The 21228-nt window shown below is 48.4% G+C and overlaps 1 protein-coding gene across 2 annotated transcripts in view; it reads left to right on the forward strand.

Annotated features, from left to right (window-relative positions):
* The first annotated feature begins 8444 nt into the window (after positions 1-8444).
* UBE2H (ubiquitin conjugating enzyme E2 H) overlaps positions 8445-21228 on the forward strand; it is a 106972-nt gene continuing 94188 nt past the window's right edge. For both annotated transcript variants that reach the window (XM_056118100.1, XM_056118101.1), the window contains exon 1: positions 8445-8846. In XM_056118100.1, the coding sequence (XP_055974075.1) occupies positions 8794-8846 (53 nt within the window). In that variant the 5' untranslated portion in view covers positions 8445-8793. The remainder of the gene's footprint in view (positions 8847-21228) is intronic.

Genomic DNA, 21228 nt, shown 5'->3' on the forward strand with positions numbered 1-21228 from the left:
ATAGGGGTCCATTAGGATAACGGTGGGACACTGGTGGAGGGAAGTGGACACTCTCGGGGATGGGGCAGTGAGGGTTTGTGTTTTACAGGAAACCCTATCATTAACAGTATTGCTTTTATTTGTTTGTGTGTGTGTGGTTGTGGTGCGGTGTGTCACACCCAGCGCTGCTCAGGGCTTACTCCTGGCTCTGTGCTCAGGGCTTACTCCTGGCTCTGTGTTCAGTGATTACTCCTGATAGGATTCAAGGGACCATATGAGGTGTCAGGGATCAAACCCAGGTTGGTTATGTGCAATAGAAGTGTTCTGCCCTTGGGGCTGCAGCAATAGCACAGCGGGTAGGGCGTTTGCCTTACATGCGGCCAACCCAGGTTCAATTCCCAGCATCCCATATGGTCCCCTGAGCACCGCCAGGAGTGATTCCTGAGTGCATGAACCAGTACTAACTCCTGTGCATCACCGGGTATGACCCCCCCCCAAAAAAAAAAGAAGTGCCCTGCCCATTATACTGCAATTCTGGCCCTCATTAACAGTATTGTAAACCTAAGATAAAATTAAAAGGTAAAGGTAAAGGTAAAGGCCCTCCCGTTGATCGTTGATTTGCTGGAGCGGGCCCAGTAACGTCTCCATTGGAGACTTTGTTGTTACTGTGTTTGGCATATCGAATACTCTCGGTAGCTTGCCGGGCTCTAAAATTAAAGAAAAAAAAATGTGTGGGCACCATGGTGAGAAGAATGACCTCTCCAAGTGAGCATTGTGCAAGGATCACGACCAGAGCGTGGGACCCTCTGCAAATCTCTAACCAGAATGTGTGTGAAGGGGAGGTCATATAGCAGATAGGGCACTTGCCTTGACCTGAGTTCGATCCCCAGCAACCCATAGGGTTCCTTGAGCATCTTCAGGAGTAATTCCTGACCACAGAGTCAGGGGTAATCTCTGAGCATTGCTGCATGTGGCCCCCAATCAAAACAAAACACCCAAATAAAACAACAACTACTACAACAAAACACAAACAGAAGGTGTGTGAGTAGCCCCAGGAAAGAGAGCTACCTCAGTGAGCACATGGGCAAGCTCCCCACTCTGATGTGCAATTCCCCAAGTGAGCACCACAGTCAACAGGAGTATCCACAGCCGAGTGTCAGTGAGTGCACTGTTCCCACAGCAGAGGGCAGGGGAAACAATCGATAAAGGAGTGTTGGAGTCTGAGTGATTTCTGGGGAGACTGGGGAGCGGTGGTAGGGGGACGCAATTGTAGGAATGAAGGAGAATCTGGTAGGACAAAGACCCTGAATATATTTGGGAGTAAAGCCAGAAGGATTTGCTGGTTGGACATAGGAGACGATGGGAGAATGCAAGAGATCAAGCAAGAGATCAAGGACTAGAGTCCAGGATCTGTGGCGTGGGCAGCTGGTAGCATGTATGAGGTTGAACCAAGTGGATTTGCTAACATTTGTTCTTATTCTTATCCAGCCGAATTTGTTCTTATTCGGCTGGAGTGATAGCATAGCAGTAGGGCATTTGCCTTGCACGCAGCCAACATGGCTGAACCAAGTTCGATTCCTCCGCCCCTCTCGGAGAGCCCGGCAAGCTACCGAGAGTATCTCGCCCGCACGGCAGAGCCTGGCAAGCTCCCCGTGATGTATTCGATATGCCAAACACAGTAACAACAAAGTCTTCAATGGAGACGTTACTGGGCCCGCTCGAGCAAATCGACAAACAACGGGAGGGCCTCTAGTTCTTATTCTTAAAAAACAGCAATTGCATGCATTTCTTTTTCTTTCTTTTCTTTTTTCTTTGGAACACATCCAGCAATGCTCAAGGGTTACTCCTGGCTTTGCACTCAGGAATTACTCCTGGCAGTGCTTGGGGGACCATATTGGATGCTGAGGATTGAACCTGGGTCAGCCGTGTACAAGGCAGACGCCCTACCCGCTGTACTATCTCTCCCAATCGCATGCATTTCAACTTACCAGTTGCCCTTTTCGGAGATGGGGGAGAGCTAGGTGCGGAGGCTTCTGTGGTGGAAAGGAGGAAATGTTGATGAGGCAGCAGTTTAGAGAGGCGGGCTTCAACCAGTGGTTTACACATCTAGGAAGGTAGAGAACCACCGCTCCACTGCCTGAGTTCCAACTACCACTTTGTGGAGCCTTTGCAGGACAGGTGCGAAGAGGTTGAAGAAGGTTAGTCTAGAGGCTGCTGGGCTGTAGGGCCAGGGCCCCTCTGAATTATACCTGCAGGAGTCCCAGGGAAGATTTTTTTTTGTAACCTGAGAATTTAACTCAGGGCTTCACACTTGAGAGGCAAGTGCTCTACCACTGAGCTACCTGATCTCTGAGATTTTATTTATCTATTTATTGTTTGTAATATTGGGCCACAACCCACAGTGTTTAGGGCTTATTCCTGGTTCTGCACTCAGGCATCACTCCTGGAAGTGCTCAGGGGAATCATATGCGGTGGAGGGGATTGAATTTAGTTGACCACGTGCAAAGTAAGGACTCTATCTGCTTTACCGTCACTCCAGCCCTGAAATTAAAAAAGCTATTTAGTGGGAAGTGGGGGAAACTGCTACTTATTATTAGTTTTAGGACCACTGCCAGCGATAGCTCAGGGGTTACTCCTGGCACTGTGCTTAGGGGCACTGTGCTTAGGGGTCATTCCCAGCAGTTCTCAGGGGACCATGCCGTGCCAGGGATCAAACTGGGGCAGACAGCATGGGAAGCAAGCACCTTAACCTCTTTATTATCTCCCAGACTCCCAGTTGTTTTTGTTTTTATTTATTTGTTTATTTTTTTGCTTTTTGAGTCACACCCGGCAGTGCTCAGGGGACCATATGGGATGCTGGGAATTGAACCTGGGTGGGCTGTGCAAGGCATGTGTGCAAGGCAAACGCCCTACCCTACCTGCTGTGCTATTGCTCCAGCCCCTTGTCTCTGTTTTTAAATAGTACCCTAACCCAGTGGTGCCAGGGCTGGGGCGGGGGGAGGGAGGAAATCTGAGCCCAATCCTGATAATGCTCCATCTGACCAGATGCAGGGTAGCTTGAAAGTCTATAGTCCTGGGGAGTGAACCCAGGCTCACACGGGCTAGGCAAGTGCTCCACCATTGGGACTAATTCCCTGGCCCATGACAGTATTTGATATAGGCCTAGCGTTTTTTTTTTTTTTTTAATTTTGTATTGTTTGGGCACCACACCTGGGTTGTTCAGGAAACCACATGATGACAGGATTTAAACTTGGGGCTCCTGTGTGCAAAGGAGGTACTCCAGACCCTGTGCTTCCTCCCTGGCCCTAAGGACCAGCATGTTAGAGATTACAGCATCTCTTTATTTGATCTCGTTGATCTAGGCAAGGGTGATTCTATTTTACAGATGAGTTTTTTTTTTTTTGAAGGGGCACAGAATCCAGGTTTCTTGCAAAATGATGCCCACAGTAGGCAGGCACCCTGGGATAGAAGGGGTCATCTGTCTGTCACTGAATCCTGCTGCTTTGGGCTGGGGGTAGGCCTGTCATGGGCCCAGGATATGGCAGGAGGCAGTAAGCAGAGAAGGGCAATGGAACAGATGACACCTCTTGTGTTCTGGTGGCAGGCATGTTCCTGCACTCTCACTGACTTTCTTTGTGGGACCAATTGTCGCAGGTTACATTTCTTTCCATAGAGGTAAGGAAACTGCTATGATTATTGCCTTATGGAGAGTCTGGATCTGTGATTTCCAATGCCAAGACATACCAACTAAGAATGAACTACTCACTCCATGTCTTGGAGGCCAACCGCACATGCTAGGGGAAAAGGCAGCTCAGATAGAGAAGGGAGTACTAAATAAAGGGTGTTGGGAGGATCCTCCCAGGATGGGAGATGCATGCTGAAAGTATACTATATACCAAACACGATTTCTACTCAATGCCTCTTTTGCAAGCCACAGCACCCAAAAGGAGAGAGAGAGAACAAAAGGGAATGCCCTGCCACAGAGGCAGGGTGGGATGGGAGGATGGGGGAATGAAAGGGATACAGGGATTAGTGGTGGTGGAGAATGGGCACTAGTGGAGGGATGGGTACTCGATCATTGTATAATTGAAACCCAAGCACAAAAATTTATATATAAGTCTACAACTGTACCTCATGGTGTTTCACTAATAAAAATAAAAAAAAAAAAGAATGAACCTATGTTCCAACGACATGGGCCAGTGACATTAGAGGCCTCGCATGGGCTGGGTGGATCTCAAGTAGCACAGCACATACTCTGCATGGATGAGGCCCTGGGTTGATCCCTGAACAAAAATAAACAAGGCTGGAGAGGTAGTACAGTGGATAGGGCGTTTGTCTTGCATGCGGCTGACTCCAGTTCGATTACCAGCATCCCATATGGTCCCCTGAGCACCGCCAGGAGTAATTATTGAGTGCAGAGCCAGGAGTAACTCCTGTGCATCGCTGGGTGTGACCCCCCCAAAAAAAAAAGGCAAAAAAAAAAAAAGAAAGAAAGAAAGAAAAAAGAAAGAAGCAACCTTATTTGGGGGACTCTCGCATTTGTGGGGAGCGCAATCCGTCTCCTTGGACTTCAGAGCTGTCCCAGGAAGATTGGGGCAAACTTCTGTCACCCCACAAAGGACAATGGGTCTGTCACAGGCCTGGTCTGTTCAAAGCATTAGATTGTGCCCAAACGTGGTGCCTTTGAGACCTGGTTGGAGGTTCTGTTGGTCAAGCTCGGCCTTGCCCTGGGGCGAGATAAACAGGCCCCAAATCTATTTCCCAGATTGCAACACTGGCAAGTCAGTGAGGGGCGGTCAGCTGGGCCCTGCAGCACCTCTGGTCAGGCCTGATAAGGAAGAAGCCGGCTGGCTGCATCGGCCGCCCTGCATGTCACACATAAACAGGCACTCCCAGGCTGCCTCGGTCTTGCAGTCAATTATTGATGTTTTCAATGTCTGAAACATCGGGGGGGGGGGGGGGGGGAGAGCAAGAACATACTGCTTCTGAGGTGGGCTCTCCGGCTCTCCGGGCATTGTAAGCCGCAACAAGGAACACCCGGGCCGTCTGTTGGCACCCCTTTGCCTTGGACTGGTCAAGGGCAGGGACTGAGTTCCCTGAAGCTCTGGGAAGAGCAGCAGAGGGGTGCGGGAGAGGAAGGGCGAGGAAGTCAGACTGGGGAGGCGAATTTATTCACACAGGAGCACATGGCAGAATGCCCAGAGGGAAAAGGTGTGCACAAGAAATCTGAACAGACACTCAGCCCGGAAAGAACCGAACACTGGGACTTCTTCAAGGAGGGCCAAACCAGGGGCTGGGGAGATGGCTCGAAGGGTCAAAGGTCTGGGTTCAGTCCTGGCACTGCTTGATCGTAGGAGCACCTCTGGATGTAGGTTCTACTTCCTCTCCCCAACAGAGAGAGAGGACAGAAGAGAGGGGAGAGAGGAGAGAGGGGAGGAGTAAAGGGAAAGGGAGAGAGAACCAAAAAGAACATCAAAGCAAATGCTTCTTTCTTGATACCAAACACACAATGCTATCCCCACCCAGAACATAAGACACCTGCTGGCTCCCTTTGTGAAGGAATAGCTCGCTGTGACAAGGACTTTCACATTTAGAGGGATCAGAGGTCACATTGTACAGATGCAAAAACTGAGGCTCCCAAGGTCCTAGGCCATGACTGGAAACTAAGAGCTGGGAGGGGCGGGCTTAGCCTAAAGAGCGTCTTGCGCTGCCAAAGACAATTGCTCTTGGAAGGATAATTTCTTTTCCATAAAGGCTCAGAGGCTAAATCACTGCTGCACTTCTAGGTAGAACATTCTTACCCTCTCCAGGGTTTTCGGGAACAAGTCTCTCTAACTAAATCCTCCCCCGAATACTCTGGCTTAATTCTGAAGGGGAAAGCATCAAGGATATTCTCTGGGCTGCCTGTTGTCCTTCTTTCTCAGCTCTTTCTGTTCTCAGAATCACCTCTTGGCACCCTCTAAGCCGTCCCCCTCACTCTTGGGTGAGAAGAAATGCAGTTATTTGCATAGAACACTTGGGTAGTCCCAGACCTAGCTAGAGGGATCAGGTAAAAGTGCTCCTGGAATGTTCCGACAAGGGGTTCTCACGCTTTGGACTGCATCAGAATCACCTGGGGAGCTTGTTAAAGACAGAGCGGTCCAAGCCCCACCCCAGACCGTCTGAATTGGAATCCCCAGAGAGGCGGTGGGGGGCGGCCTGGACATCTGTGAGCTTAATAAGCTCCCCAGGTGATCCTGAAAGCTTGAGAATGGCTCCTTTGGAAGGGGGGGAGTCCTGCTGGGAGAGGGGGTCACAGCCACAGGAGGCCAAGTGCCTGGGAACTGTCCTCAAGAGCTAGAGCCACAGTCCAGTGGGGAGGGCGCTGGCTTTGAATGCAGCTGACCTGGGTTCAGTCCCCAGCACCGCATAAAGTCCCCTGATCCCTGCTAGGAGCCATCCCTGAACACTGTTGGGTGTGGCCCTCAAATGAACCAAAACCGATAAAGAGTCATTCTCACAAGAAAGAGCCAGAGAACAAGCAGGGCTTTGGACCTGTTTGTTTAGAAACACCATCCCAGTTGACGTGCTGCATGCAGCAAGAAAACACACATCCCTCTTAGAAACAGCTGACAGCCCGTCTCTGTCAGAAAGTACAATAACATGGAGAGAAGGCATACAGTAAGTAAGGTACTTGCTTTGCATGCCAACCAGGTGCAGGTCCCCCAAACAGCACCAGAAATAGAAGAGAGGCTACTGATGGGGAGAGGGGAGCTGAAAGCAGGTGTTACTGTTTAATAGGTTTTAATGAGGTTGGGATGACCAAAAATGTCTTGGGGAGGAATAGTAGTAGTGATGATGGTATAAGTGGCATGCGTGCATATTATTCCACTGACTCATGCATTTTAAGATGGTAAATTTGGGGGTGGGGTTGTGGCTTGGTGGTAGAGTACACGCTTTGCTTAGAGGACTTGGGTTTGATCCCTAGTACCACACATACAAGTCAATTTTATATTGATCCTCCCTCCACCACACACACACACACACACACACAGACACACAGAGACACACACACACACACACAGGGCCTATCTTTCTGAGGGCTGAAATGATAGATAGGTAGCATTCACCTTTAAATGAGTACTGCTGACCCGTGAGTGGGTGTGGGTATGTGTGTGTGGGGGTGTGTGTGCGAGTGTATGTATGTATGGGAGGTGTATGGAACAACTCACAGCACATGGACTGACAAAGCACAAGTATATTCCCGAGAACAAGAGAATAGAGGGGAAAAAATGAGACTTGCAATAAAAATGTGATAGAAATAGGAGATGCCTAGATCATTCTTTCCTGCTGTGTTTGACGGTGTGGCTCTGGTTCCACATCTCTTCCTCTGGAGTGTCTCGTGAAGCAGCGTCTCTCAAACTTAACTTCACATGGGAATCACCTGGGACCTTGTTAAATTGCAGGTTCTAATTCAGTAGGTCTGAGGTGAAGCTCTAACCTGCATTTCTAACAAGTTCCCAGGTGATGTTGACAGCACAGATTGTAGACCACAGTGGGAGGCTGTAAACTTAGATCACCATGATATCCTCATCTAGAGTACAGTGACTGGCATACAGGAGGTGTTCAATACATGTTTATTATATGAATGTTCACGCACGGCAAGTTGGTGTACGAGTCAGGCAGACAGAACTATCCCTATCCTGAACTACAGCATATGGGGTGGGGTGGGGGTGTTTCTGCTTCCACTGGCCATTCAACTTGGTGAAATTACCTCCAAGTCCTTCAAGGAAGGATGTTAGTTCTGACATCTGGCTTCGCCACCTTGCTGCCTCAACACTAATGCTTGACAGAGCCAGAGAGCCCTTGTATGTGTGGTAGTTATTTTGCAAACAGAGAAATCCTTGCCATATAGCCTCCAACTGTTGCAAGCAAATTCTCTCCCTGTACGGAGTCTGGGGGGGAACCCCCTTAGCGTAGGAATTTCCGGATTTCGGTGACTGATGAGCCTAGGCTTCTTCCAAGTCCAAGACACATCATTTTAAAACAGAGTGTGTGCGAAGGAGGCTCATTCCCCTGAAACACGTGCATGTCTCAACATTGCCATTATTTGACATGCTCGTTTATGATGATGATAACGACTCTGGCAGTTGAGCGATGAAAGGAGTGGAGAAGTTGGGGGAGGGGGGGCCGAGGACTGGGGCGAGCAGGAGAAAGAGAAACTACATCTCCCAGAATGCCCCGGGGAAGGGGGGGGGGTGGGAGGAAAGAGGGCGGGGCGGGGCAAAAAAGAGCCCCGGCCGCCATGGCGGCGCCCCACCCCTTTCGCCGCCGGGCCCGCCCCTCGGGTGACGTCACAGAGGTGACGTCACGGCGCCCGGAGCGAGGCTGGGGTAGAGAGGCCGAGCGAGCAGGAGTCGTCCGCTTGTCGTGGAGGCTACGAGGGGAGCCGGCGAGAGGCTGAGCCGGCGAGCAGGCGAGCGAGCGAGCGAGCGAGCTAGAGCGGGCGGGCGGGCGGGCGCGTCGCGTCGCGCGGAGTCGGCGCCGGGGCCGGGCCTCGGCGGGACCGACGGCCGGAAAAGGGCAGCCCGAGCCGGGCGCCGCGGGGTCCCCCACCCCCACTCGGCCTGACAGTGCCCGGTGTTCCCCCGTGCGGGGGGCGGCGGCGGCGGCGGCGGCTGACGGGACCCGGCAGGACCGCGGGCGTGTTGTCACCTCCGGCGAGGAGCCGGCGCGGCCGCGGGCTCTTGCGAGCCGGGGGCCCCGGGCCCGTGTGACAGACGGGCCGAGGAAGGCGGAGAGAGGCGACGGGGAAGCCGCGGCGGCGACACCACCATGTCATCCCCCAGCCCGGGCAAGCGGCGGATGGACACGGACGTGGTCAAGCTGTATCCTTGGCGGCGGCGGCGGCGGCGGCGACAGCGGCGGGGTTGGGTGGGGGGGTGGGTGGCGGCGGGGGTCCGTGAGCGGGGGTGGGGGGGGTGGGTTGCGGGCGGAGGATGGATGCCCGGGCCGCGGGGCGCTCTCGGGGGCCGCTGTCCGCGGCCGCCTCGCCCGGGCGCCTCCCCGGAGCCCACAGCCGGTGCCGAAGCGCCCCCCTTTCATCTGCAGCACCCCCGACACGCGCCGTGGCCCCGCTCTCTTCTCCTGCACACCAACCCCCCCCCCCAACCCCGTGGCCCGTGACTTTTCCTCCACGACGCTTGGACTCCCAGGACGCTCTTGTAATTTAATTTAATTTTTTTTTGTTGTTGTTGTTGGCCCGACCAGCCTCGGAGCTCTTCACCGCCGCCGAGCCCACTCACTCCCAGGGGTCTGGCTTTGCTGTTTGCTAGCGGGAGTGGAGCTATAGGGACCCCCCCCACACACACACATACACACACACACACACACACACACACACGCAAGCCTTTTCTCCCTTTCTCCCTCGGTTGCGTCCGTGCACAATGCTCGCTTGAACTGGGGTAACTCAAGTGACCTCCTTTATCCCTAATTCCTTTCTATATTAGGAAAGAGAGTCGTCTCGGCAACACCCCCCTCCCACCCCCCCAACCTCAGCACCCCAACCCCCTCCCCGGAATAGAGCGAGAGCGCGAGCGCTGAATATTTATTTAAATTACAGACCCCGCTTCAAGCTTTCTCGGGGGGGCGGGGGGGCCCAGGAGAAGCCCCGCAGTGGAGCTTTTTCGCTGACAAAGCCCCTGTCCCACCCTTACTAGTCGGTGGTGAGGACCCCCAGGCCCTCCAGCCCAAGCCCACCCTCCGTTTTGTGGGTCTGACAGCTGGGGGGGGGGAGGGAGAGAAAGAGGATCCCCTGAACAAAATAGCTCCAGGACCAGCCCCGGGAGCAAACTCCCTCTCCGAGGATAAGGTTCTGGGAGGAAGAATTGCCCAGATCTCGCCAAGTGACACCCTTTTTATTTATTTATTTTTCCTGCCCTCCCTCTCTCTCTCTCTGCCCACCCCCCCTCCCCCCAACTTTTATACTCAGGAGGTAGCGTTGGGAAAGCTTCTGACTGATAAAAAGGGAAAAAAAAAAGTCCTTCAGGCAGTGGTTTTGGTTGGAATCCAGACTGATTATTTCATGACTAGCTCGAGAAATTCGCGAAGGTTCCTCTGATAACTGGAGACGAGACATTTTTTTTACACCCGGCCCCCCCCCCCTTGGAGGGGTAATTTAGAAGGGGGGTCGGGGAGAGTGGAAACGAATCCAGTGTGGTGAACAGCTAATCCCCCGGGGAAGGGGGTGGGTGGGGGGTGGTGGTGTGTGAAAACGCAGTTTAAAAGTCCTGTCTCTGAGGCTCTCGCCCTCACCCCCATCCCCCCACCGTTTCCCCCTGTTGCTGGGTTTTGTTTATGTAACTCAAGTTGTTTGGCTAGATTCTTCAGGTGAATTTCGGCTGCTCTCTCTTTTTCTTTTATTTGTTACTTTTTTTTTTTTTGGCGTGTGCTGTTTTACAAACCTTTAGTAGAGATCGATGATTGTCCAAAAAAAAAAAAAACACAACACCAACCCAAAACACTGTTGTGGAATCCGCTGAAGTGTTTTTTTTTTTTAAAGTAGCTTTTGCATTTGGTTTAAAAGGGAGGGGGGAGGGATGGGAGAGAAGTTGCCTGGGCAAGAGATTTTACCCCCCCCACCCCTAGTAATCCTTTCGGGATAAGGAGGTATTTTTTTTTCCTTTTTTTTTCTGGAAAACTTGATTAGAAATTAGGACCAGTAGATAAACTTCTAAGCTTGGAGTCTGGTATTTTGGGGATGTAAGTATATATATTTACCAAGTGCAGGTCTAGGCACAAGTGAAACCGACTCTGAGCTGTTCCGTGGTTGTGACTTGAGTTTTTGTAAATGTGTAAATGTTGGCTCTTCTGAAGGCTGCAGGAATCCTTGTAACTGTGGCTGTGTGTATACGTTTTGCACAAAGCAGTTTCGGGTTTTTATTTTTGTTTAGAAACTAGGAAATGACATGGTGGCAGACGGGTTATTTTTGTCTTGAATTGAGAGTTACTGTCACACCTAATGCAAATTTCTACCTAATGTTTAATTGGGATATGGGGGTGGGTGAGAGAATTCCAGCTGTTTTTGATAAGTGTCAGATTCCCAAATCACACACCTATATATTTTTAGACGCCTGAGGATAAAGAGTGAGGCCTACCTTGACCTGATGCCTTTTTCCATCCAGTGCCTTTTGTTCATTTAGTAGTTGTGGCATCTGAAATGATTACCGCGTTTAGGAGTCGGGGTGTTGGGGGTGGAGAGGGAAGAGAAAAACAGACAAAGAACAGCAGGGTGTCTTTTTTTTCCCTTCCCCTAAGTGGCTTATTTCATAGCTTATTTTTAGTAGAAGATGAAGAAAGGCGAAGATGCCTTGGCCTTCTGTTCTTTCTCCACCTCCCTCCTCTGGCAAAAAAGAAAGGAGAGGTGCTTTAAAATCCGAGATCGGTGTGATAAGGAGAACAACAGTCTCAAGGATTTACAGACCAGAGGGTCTATTTGTTTCATGGTTAAGGTAGTTTGGAAGTTAGATTTTAAGTCTTTTTCTCTGTGTGCCTGAGTGTGGTGGGTGGGAACGAGATTTTGTGGCCTCCTTTCTGTCGAATTCACAGCAGCAGGCCCGCAAAAAGCTAAGTGGATTTTTGGTTTTTGTTTTTTTTTTTTGAGTAAGGGCTATTAAGTAAAAAATTGAAGGAAACGTATCCCCCAACCTACTAGTAAAATGAGCACAATTGTGTGAAAGTGCTGGGTTGAAAACGAAAGAGGCTGGAGAGGAAGTAGAAAAGGACTGAAGGAATGTAACTTGCTTTCTGCCCCTCGGTGCCCCTTGATTTCTTTGGTGTGGAGGCCTGGAGCTGGTTTCATTGCAGTCTCCTGTTTCAGCCCATTTTTGGATGCCTCCTGAGCTTCATTATGCCACCACGATTTACAGCCTGGCAGGGAACCTATATAGTAGGAAAGTAGCGGTGTGGGGGCAGGGTTGAGAAGAGGATGTGTAACTAATTGGCCACTGCCCTCACCACCTCCCAAGGTTCTTTGGGAGACACCCGGCTCTGGTTGTTGCTGGGAGTCGGTGCTGTTCCTTTGTGCCAGGGCTGGTAGGAGGAGGGCTGATTCCCAAGTTCTACAGGGAGGGAGTGAGTGTTTTGCACCGATGCACTTAATAATCTGCCGGGCGATTATGTTCTGAAACTCTGACTCATTCATTGTTTCTCTTCTGATCCTTTGCTGAGGGTTGTGCAAAAACCCTCTCCAGAAAGCCGAACGATTCACATGACTTTGGGGTTCTGGAGGAATAGATCCCGATTAAATACAAAACAAAACTTGCATGCAGCTAGCCCGCATCCCGAGGAAGGATTTCAAATTCCGTGGCCATTTGTTTGCAAAGGCAGGGAGGTGGGTGCCACTGCTAGCCCCCACCTTGGCCATCTTTGAGGTTTCCATCTTAAACCTGCCTGATTATTGAGACTGTCTGAGAACCGGGACTCTGGTGACCTTAAAGCGTGATTTGCCCTAAAGGAATATCGGTTTAAGTTCTCCCCGGTGGAGGAACAAACAGCTCAGATTACATGGGTTTCCTTGTTGGTGGGGGTTACTCGTCTCACCCTGTTGCAAAGCCTGGTGATCCTTTTATCTGTGAACCGGTGGCCCCTGCTGAAGGCTGGAACTGCTTGTTTTGGAAAAGCGTTTGCAGGCAAAAGGCCGCAGGCAGAGCTCCCGAGCGCTCATTGGCTGCTCTGTTACTACCCGGAAAGGGAGGAGGGGCGGGGCCACCAAACAGCTGATGAAGTGTGTGACCCGAGCGTGTTTATATACAAAAGAAGTAGGAGCTGGGGAGGCCTTCTGAGAGCCGTTTCAGAGTCAGGTGTACTTTCAAAGGATAAAGAAGGGGCAGAGGGAGAACCTGATTTGGGAGTACAAGAATTGTTAGTGGGGTGAGATTTTGAAACCTCCAGTGCCGACTTTTTCAAGATTCCACTTTTCAGAAGGAGCCGGGGTAACTTAAACCTGGATAAGCCACTTTTAATGGACAGGACTGACCTTTGTGCAGGATTTGAAAGTAAGGTAGAAATGCGAGCTTTGCCGACCAAGCGTCCATAATGGTTACCAGAAAGCACCTGTGCCTTCCGTGAAATTCATTAGCAGCATTAGGGTGTTTTTCTGAGCATTAGGATGTCTGTCTGCTTTAAGGGTCAGGAGTTTCTGTTCAAAGTTTATGCCTGCAAGTATTTGCTTAACGGTCCCCTTTCCATTTTTTAATTTTGTGCTGATACTTTATGGTGAAAAAATGAGCATGATGCTTATGTAATCATACAATTAAAGAATTAAAATTTGGTTGGGGGTCACACCTTGCTGTTCTCAAGGCTTATTTGTGGCTCTGTACTCCTGGCTAGGATCAGCAGGGAAGGGGCCATATAGAATGCTGAGGGCCAAACTTGGGTCCGCTGCCTGCAAGGCAAGTGCCCTGACTACTGTACTATCTTCTGCTGTTAAATAAATAATTAAAATCAGAAAATTTGGGATATGGCTTATCTCACAGAAGTGTATGCTTTGCATTTGGGAGACCTGCGTTTGCCTTCCGGCTGGGCATAATCTCCCATTTCCCTGTGCATTTTTGGGTGTGGCCCCAAAGCCATCTCCTAACCCCCTTCCTTAAAAAGATCAGTCATATCCAGGTACAGGCTGTCCTCTTAACAGGTCAATATACATCCTTTAGCTTTTTGAATAATTTGTTTTTACTTTCAGAATCGACTTTTCAAGGAATAGAAGGTTGGAATGTGGGTTTATTATGACGGGATATTATGGAGATGTAAGTTCCACTTAGATATTTCTTAAAAATAAAAGACATTTACACGTGTAGTCGTTTGATGTTAGTATTTTTCTGTTTCCCACTAGTTACTCTCCCTAAGTCACTAGTCATCACTGTGAGAGAATGGATAGTTCTGTAAGCTTTTATAACTAGTCTCAGCCTCATTTGGGAATTGGTGCTTTACCCTTTTTTTCTTGTGGCCTGTTTGAGATAATATGCCAGGTGGAACAGTTTTTTAGTGATGTACAGTATTGAACCCAAGACCTCACACATGCAAAGGCACGTGCTAATGCTTGAGCCAGTTTTCTGAGTTAAAAATCAAAATTTTGGCATCCCCCAGTCTTCTGAATTTGTCTTCTCTGCCTAGGTTTTAGTGACAAATATAACATACTGGTATTTATTTTGGTGAAGCAGAAACCTCTATGAGTAAGCATTCACAGAACATCTGACTCCTGCAGTGCAGTTCTAGTAAATTACACGGAAGCCTAAAAATCCAGCTCTTAGGGAAAGAAAGCATTGCAGATGTGAACCATATAAGTCCATTACCTTTTGTATGTGCGTGTCAGGAAAACCTTGTGTGTTGATTTACCAGTGTGCAGTGTTCTCAGCCCCTTGATCTGTATGAGTGCGTGTACGCATTAAAATTTTTTGATATCATTTTCAGGCTTATTTGATCTGTTGGTTCCAAGAATCATTGGATTTTTAGGCATGCACTTCAGATTTGTAAAGTGTTTATAGTGTAATAGCTTTTAAAGTGTAGACTAATGGTGTGCATTTTAGTAAAATTTGGGGGGCCTCTGGAGCAGTGCTCAGGAGTCCAGACGCCGGAAGGGCGGTGGCGGTGGGGACCCTGCCAGTTACCAGTTCTAGCTGTTATCCCTAAGTGGGAAGTTGGCTGGACAGATGGATCAATGCAAGGACCTGCGAAGACACACTGGGCAGTACTTAGGGTCTCCAGGGCTATATCTTGTAATATTCAGGACCATGTGAAAAATTCAGTGTGAAGGAACCTGATGCTTATGTGATGGAACACTTTTTTTTCCCCCCTCCCCTAAATCAGGGACCAGGAGTATAGCTCATCAGGCATGAGTGCATGCTTTGCATTTGGGAACCCTGCGTTTGCTTACTGGCAGGGCATGTTCCCCTGTACCCTGGGAATTCAGCTGGGGTTGGCTGCATGCAGAGCATATGCCTTAACCCGCTCTCCTACTCAGAATCTGTGTTCTTGGGACCAAAGCAATAGTCTAGTGGGTAGGGCGCTTTCCTTCCATGCCACAGACCAGGTTCAAACTACTCCAGAACCCCACCTGGAGTGTTATTTTTTAAGCCCAGAGCACTGCTGGGTGTGGCCCCAAAACAACCAAAAAAAAGAACTTTTGTTTCTAACAAGTTCCCTGGTAATGGAACTGATACTACTGGACCATAAACCACAGATTTTAGTCCTAGGCAGGGTTGTAGCTTGGCAGGACAGCACTTGCCTTGTGTAAGTGAAATACTGGGTTTGGTTCCTGAAACCACCACCACCACAACAAAGAATTTATCCTTAAATATTTACTAACATTTTGGTGTTTGGGGGCTGGCATGCATGAGATCCTGAGTTCAATCCTTAACACCACATGGCCTTCCTGGTAGCATCTGACATAGCCCTGGTAATCCCCACTCCCCGCCCCCCCCACCACAGAGGAGGCCAAAACCAACAAAACTTTTTCCTTATCAAGTGTCTTATTCCTCCCAGAATATATTATTTACTGTATTTTCCCTTGTTGTTATTATTTTTTTTGGGTCACACTCGGCGATGCACAGGAGTTACTCCTGGTTCATGCACTCAGGAATTACTCCTGGCGGTGCTCGGGGGACCATATGGGATGCTGGGAATCGAATCCGGTTCTGCCGCATGCAAGGCAAATGCCCTACCCGCTGTTCTATCGCTCCAGCCCCCTTGTTTATTATTTTTGCAAAGCTTTTTGGGTCACACCGGTGATGCTCAGGTGTTACTCCTGGCTCTGCATTCAGGAATTACTCCTGGCAGTACTTAGGGGACCATATGGGACACTGGGTCAAACGCCCATCCCACTGTATTATCACTCCAACCCATATTTTTGCAATCTCTTCTTCACAGTTCAAAAATACCCCTTGAAGGGGTGACGTGATGGTACAGAGCTTAAGGCTCTTGCCTTTTATGTGGCTCACCCTGGCACTACAATAGTGACTCCTGAGCACAGAGCCAAGGGTGGCTTAAATCCTCTCTCACCAAAACAGATAAATAACTCATAAGAATAACTTGTGAAATTGGCTGTTCTATGCTTGTGCCATTGATTTCTTTACCAGGATCGAAATAAGAGGCCCAGGTGAGATAGTACAAAGGTTAGGTGCTTGCCTAGCTTGTGTTGCGCCAGTAACGATGATTCAAATTCCTGCACTGCAAATGGTTCCCAGAACAGAGTCAGGTGTAAAAGGTTGAAATGAGAATCTTTATGCCATAACGTACGTACGTACATGTACGTGTGTGTGTGTGTGTGGGGGGGGGGGTTGGGCCATACCTGATTGCTCCTGGTGGTGCTTGGGGGACCATATATGGTGTCCAGGATTGAACCAGGGTTGATTATGTTCAAGTCAAACTTGCCTCTGTACTATTGCACCAGTTCCAAGACTTTTCTGTCTCTAATTTGTTTTTGAGCCATACGTGGCTGGGTTCAGATCTTCCTCCAGGCTTTGCAGTCAGGCATAACTCCTAGCGGTGCTCAGGAGACCTTATGGGATGCCGGTGATTGAACCTGGGTCTGCTTTGTGCAAGGCAAGTGCTCTGCCCACTGTACTGTCAACCTGGCCTCTTAATTTTTTTCTGATGGTAGTTTATTTCATTCATGAATGGATTGTGACATTAAACTGTTGCGATTTTGTATATTAAAGGAATTTCATTAACTATCATAATCCTGAGTTGATAATTCTTTGAAAGCTAGGATTTGGGGGGGTTTGGGGGAATGCGGGCATCCAGAGCAGTGCTCAGAGGCCTGGAAGGCCCCATCCTGTGATTCTCTGCCAACCTGGTCTGTGGTTCACTGTGTAGGGCTCAGGACTGCACCCAGTGCTGCTTGGGATCATGATGCCAGGGATTGAATTTCTCTCATCACTCATCTAGTTTTGTTCCTGTTCTTTCTTCTCCATTGTGGGGGGAAAAAATTTGGAGGGGAGTAGAAATATTTTTTTCTAATTTCCTTTTTAAATGATACTTGAGCAATTAGAAATATTTTGTATTTTCTAATAAGACTGTGTCTTTTTTGCAAAGCCTTTCTTTGGGATAACACTTTTCTTTTTGTAAAGTATTGATAACTTTTTGGGCCACACCTGGTGGTACTCAGGAGTTACTCCTGTATCTGCACTCAGGAATATACTCCTGACAGTGCGCAGGGGAACCTTATGGGATGCTGGGGATTGATCTGGGTCTACCATGTGCGAGGCAAGTGCCCTACTTACACTCACTTGGCCTCTGCTTTTATTTAACCCTGTTTTATGTTACTAGTCTACAAATGTTTACGTAGGACTCTTTGAGATCTACATAATTTTTTTTTTGTTTGTTTTCTTTGTTTTGGAGAGACCACAGCTGAACTCCAGGCTTACTTCTGACAATATGCTCCAGGATTACTCTTCAGTAGTGCCCTGAAGACCGTATGCAGTGCTGGGGATTTGAACAAGAGTTGACTCATGAAAGTCAAGTTCCTTAACCCCTGAACTAGTTGTATCTTTAATTTTCATATGGACTGAAACCCAGATGAAAGAAAACAGTGGCAGAATTGGAAACAGATTTTAAGAGTATTAATTTCTTAAATATTTCAAAAGTTAATCTTGAGTAAGATGACATCTGTGTGTGTGTGTGTGTGTGTGTGTGCGCGCGTGTGCAAGGGATTGAACCCAGGGGCTCATACATGTGAAATATGTTCCTTGACTCCCAGTGGCTGTTATCCCCCCTTAGTTTTTGTTTTTAGGCCACACCCAGCAGTGCTCAGGTCTTACTTCTGGCTCTCTGCTCAGGAATCACTTCTAGTAAGCTTGGGGGGAGTATGTGGGATGCCAGGGACTGAATCTGGGTTGGCTGTGAGCAAGGCACTACTTGATGTCCTATCGCTTTGACCCCTTAAATTTTTTGAGGGGGAGTATCCTGAGCAGTTATTTTTATTTTGGGGCCAAACCTGTTGTTGCTCAGGGCTTTTGCCTCAGTGTTCAGGGATCACTGTGGTTATGATGAGGGACCATATGTGCTGCCAGGGATCAAATCTAGGTCAGTCACTTGCAAGGCAAGTACCCTACCCACTGTGCTATCACTGTTCTCTATGCAAGTTTTTATTTATTTTTTAACATTTTGTCATCCTATACAAGTGGTTTGATAGGAATATTGCCATGATAAAAAATTAGAGTGGAGCACACTCTCTGCCTGGTTGATTCCCTGAACAACACCTGGTGTGACCCTACAACTACACACTGGCGTCTCACTAGTACTAGAACTTTTGACTTGCTAAAAAGAAAAAAGACAGCCTGGTTTAAGCTTTTTTTAGGTGGAGTTAATGATAACTCAGTAGGTGGACTGGGTACTGTGCTGAACGTGTAAGTCAGTGTATTTTCATGTCACGGGCCAGAGAGATGGTACGTGGATGGGTTAAGGTACTTGCCTTACAAGCAGCTAACCCAGTTCCATCCTTGCACTGACTTGGCCTTTGACACACCAGGACTACCCCTGAGCACAGAGCCAGGAAGAAGCCCTGAGCACTGCTGGGTGTGGCCCCCAAACTGATAATGAGGGCCAGAAAGTACACTGAGGAAGCTTCTTGCTACCACGTGGCTATCCAGGGTTCAGTCCCCAGCACTGTATATATATGATTTCCCAAGAGATCCCGAAGTGTAGCGCCAGCCAAGGGTAAGTCCTGAGCACTGCGGGGTGTGGTCCAGAAATCCAGAAAAAAGCACCAGTAATAATAATAATTACAGATTGCCTTAAGTATAATCCAAAAGCAATGTAGAAACCTTTGAAAATAGAAGAGTCAATGTGTATTATGGTGTCTGATGGTCAGATTGCATTTGAGAAGAAACATTTTTGGGGGGTGGGGCCTGTGGTTTCTCCCAAGCATGTCCAGAAAGCCTGGGGGCCTTCTGGGACAGCTCACTGTGGTGCTTGGGACCATCAGGATGCTGGTGGGCTCCAGGGACAAACCTGGTGGTGCTGGGGGAGGTGGGTCTAGTGACTGTGAATCAGAGTAGGTCCCAGGGATGGAAAACTTGTGCCCTTAAACACTGAGCTATCTCCCTGACACCAACAATTCTTAAATTGATTGTATTTTTATAGCCAGGTACTGTGGTAATTGTGTTTCTTCTGCATCTCTGTCATGTTTGGGGAAAGTGACTGTGGGCTCTTCCCCTTGTCTGGCAGAACAGAAACAGAACCTAAATCCTTCCGAGCTGGGTGGAATCCCCCATGGCTGTACACACACATGAGATGAAGGATCCTTTTTGTGACCCTCCGCTTTTAGGTCTCTAGGGTATTCACTGTAGGGGGGTTTGAATTTTACCTGGCCCTGGGGAGGTTAGGAGGAGGAGGCCTGGGGGAGGGGAGAGACTAGGCTGGACTTTGTCATCTCCCAGGAGGTAGGCGTGGCGGCTGCCAGCTCAGTCCTGGGAGGAACTTTACTTGGGGTTTAGGCTATTATTTCGTTGGGAGTAGAATCTTGGTGACCTTCATCGAACTTTTCTGGCTTCTACATTTAAACCAGTTTTAGGGAGGTAATATGTGTAAGAAAGAGTCCCTGCTTGGGAGACTATTAGTGTTGTACATCATGCTTCATTTTTATTGTTTGGCAAAATTTTGTCCTCATCATGTTCCTATCACATACATTTTTCAAGGCTTCTTGGATTATAAATTGGGGGTGGTGGTGGTGCAGGGTGCATTTGCCTATGCTCAGAGCTTACTCCTGGCTCTGCCCTCAGTGATGACTCTTGGAGGTGCTTGGGGACCATATGGGATACTGGGGCTTGAACCTACATCGGCAAGGCAAGTGCCCTGCCCACTGTACTATTACTCTGGCCCCTTCCATTACAAAGTTGGAGTTGAGTATAATATACATAGAAAATTAGATGTCTATTTCTTGTTATTTCAAGAGGCAATTGAGTTACCAAGCTTAGTGCAAATAAATTAAGTTCTTTTGTTTAAAAACTGCCAGTAGGGGCTGGAGCGATGGCACAGCGGGTAGGGCATTTACCTTGCACACGGCCAACCAGATTCGATTCCCAGCATCCCATATGGTCCCCTGAGCACCGTCAGGGGTAATTCCTGAGTGCAGAGCCAGGAATGACCCCTGTGCATCGCTGGGTAAGATCCAAAAAGCAAAAATAAATAAAAACTTCCAATAAACTGCAGGTTATCTGTAAACAATAACAGGTTATCTGGCTATTTCAGACTGTTGATTTTGTATTGCATAGCCAGTTTCAGAAAAGTTGATTAGAAATTGGGGTAAAACTTTTTCAGTTTTCTCCGTTGTGCTCAGGGCTTACTCTTGGCTCTGTACTTAGGGATCACTCCTGATGGTGCTCAGGGGATTGAGCCTGGGTCAGATATGTGCAAGGCAAGCTTCTTATCCTGTGCTCTATCTCTCCTGCCCCTGGGGTAAACCTTTTCATTGTACCTTTATCTGTAAGAAGGTTGATGCAGTTAGAATCTTGACTGAATTACACCAGAGATCACCAGGTGTAATATAGATGGACATATTATTTTATGATCTTAAGTCTTTCAGATATTCAGTATCCTTCTGCTAATCTATTTATCTAAATCTGTAAATATATTAGTAAGCCTCCATGGCAACAAAGCTTGAAACTACGCAGCCCTTTTTGTTTCACTCCAAAGCAAAGAAACTAGGTTTGGGTGGTATATTTTTGTCTCCTTTCACTTTTATATGGTTTGTAGGTGCACCAGCTGTGAATTGGCATTCTGTCACTATTCCATACTCAGGCTCCTTTAAGGGAATCATCTCATGGGAACCGGAGAAAGAATATAGTGGGTAACCAGCCCTTGCCTTGCATATGGCTGACTTGGGTCGCATCCCTGGCAGGAGTGATCCCTGAGTGCAGAGCCTGGAGTAAATTGAGCACTGCCAGGTATGTGCCTCCCTTCCCCCGCCCCAATAAAATTATTCCATGATGTAGACCTTTGACATTTATTTTTAATGCTTATTTTTTATTTAAATTTATTTTTATGTAGGAGTACTCCTATTTATTCAGCCACTGATTAGCTGATTGAATTGGGCATGAACTCCACCTTTTTTCCCCCATTTTTTTATCATTTTATTTATTGAATCACCGTGAGAGCAGTTACAAAGCTTTCGGGTTTAAGTCTCGGTCATACAGTGAAACATTCGTACCTTCACCAGTGCCCATTCTCTACCCCCAAAAACACCAATATACCCCCATCCCACACCCTCCCCCT

Source organism: Sorex fumeus, unplaced genomic scaffold (assembly GCF_029834395.1).
Source record: "Sorex fumeus unplaced genomic scaffold, SorFum_2.1 ptg000037l, whole genome shotgun sequence".
Classification (NCBI taxonomy): Eukaryota; Metazoa; Chordata; class Mammalia; order Eulipotyphla; family Soricidae; genus Sorex; species Sorex fumeus.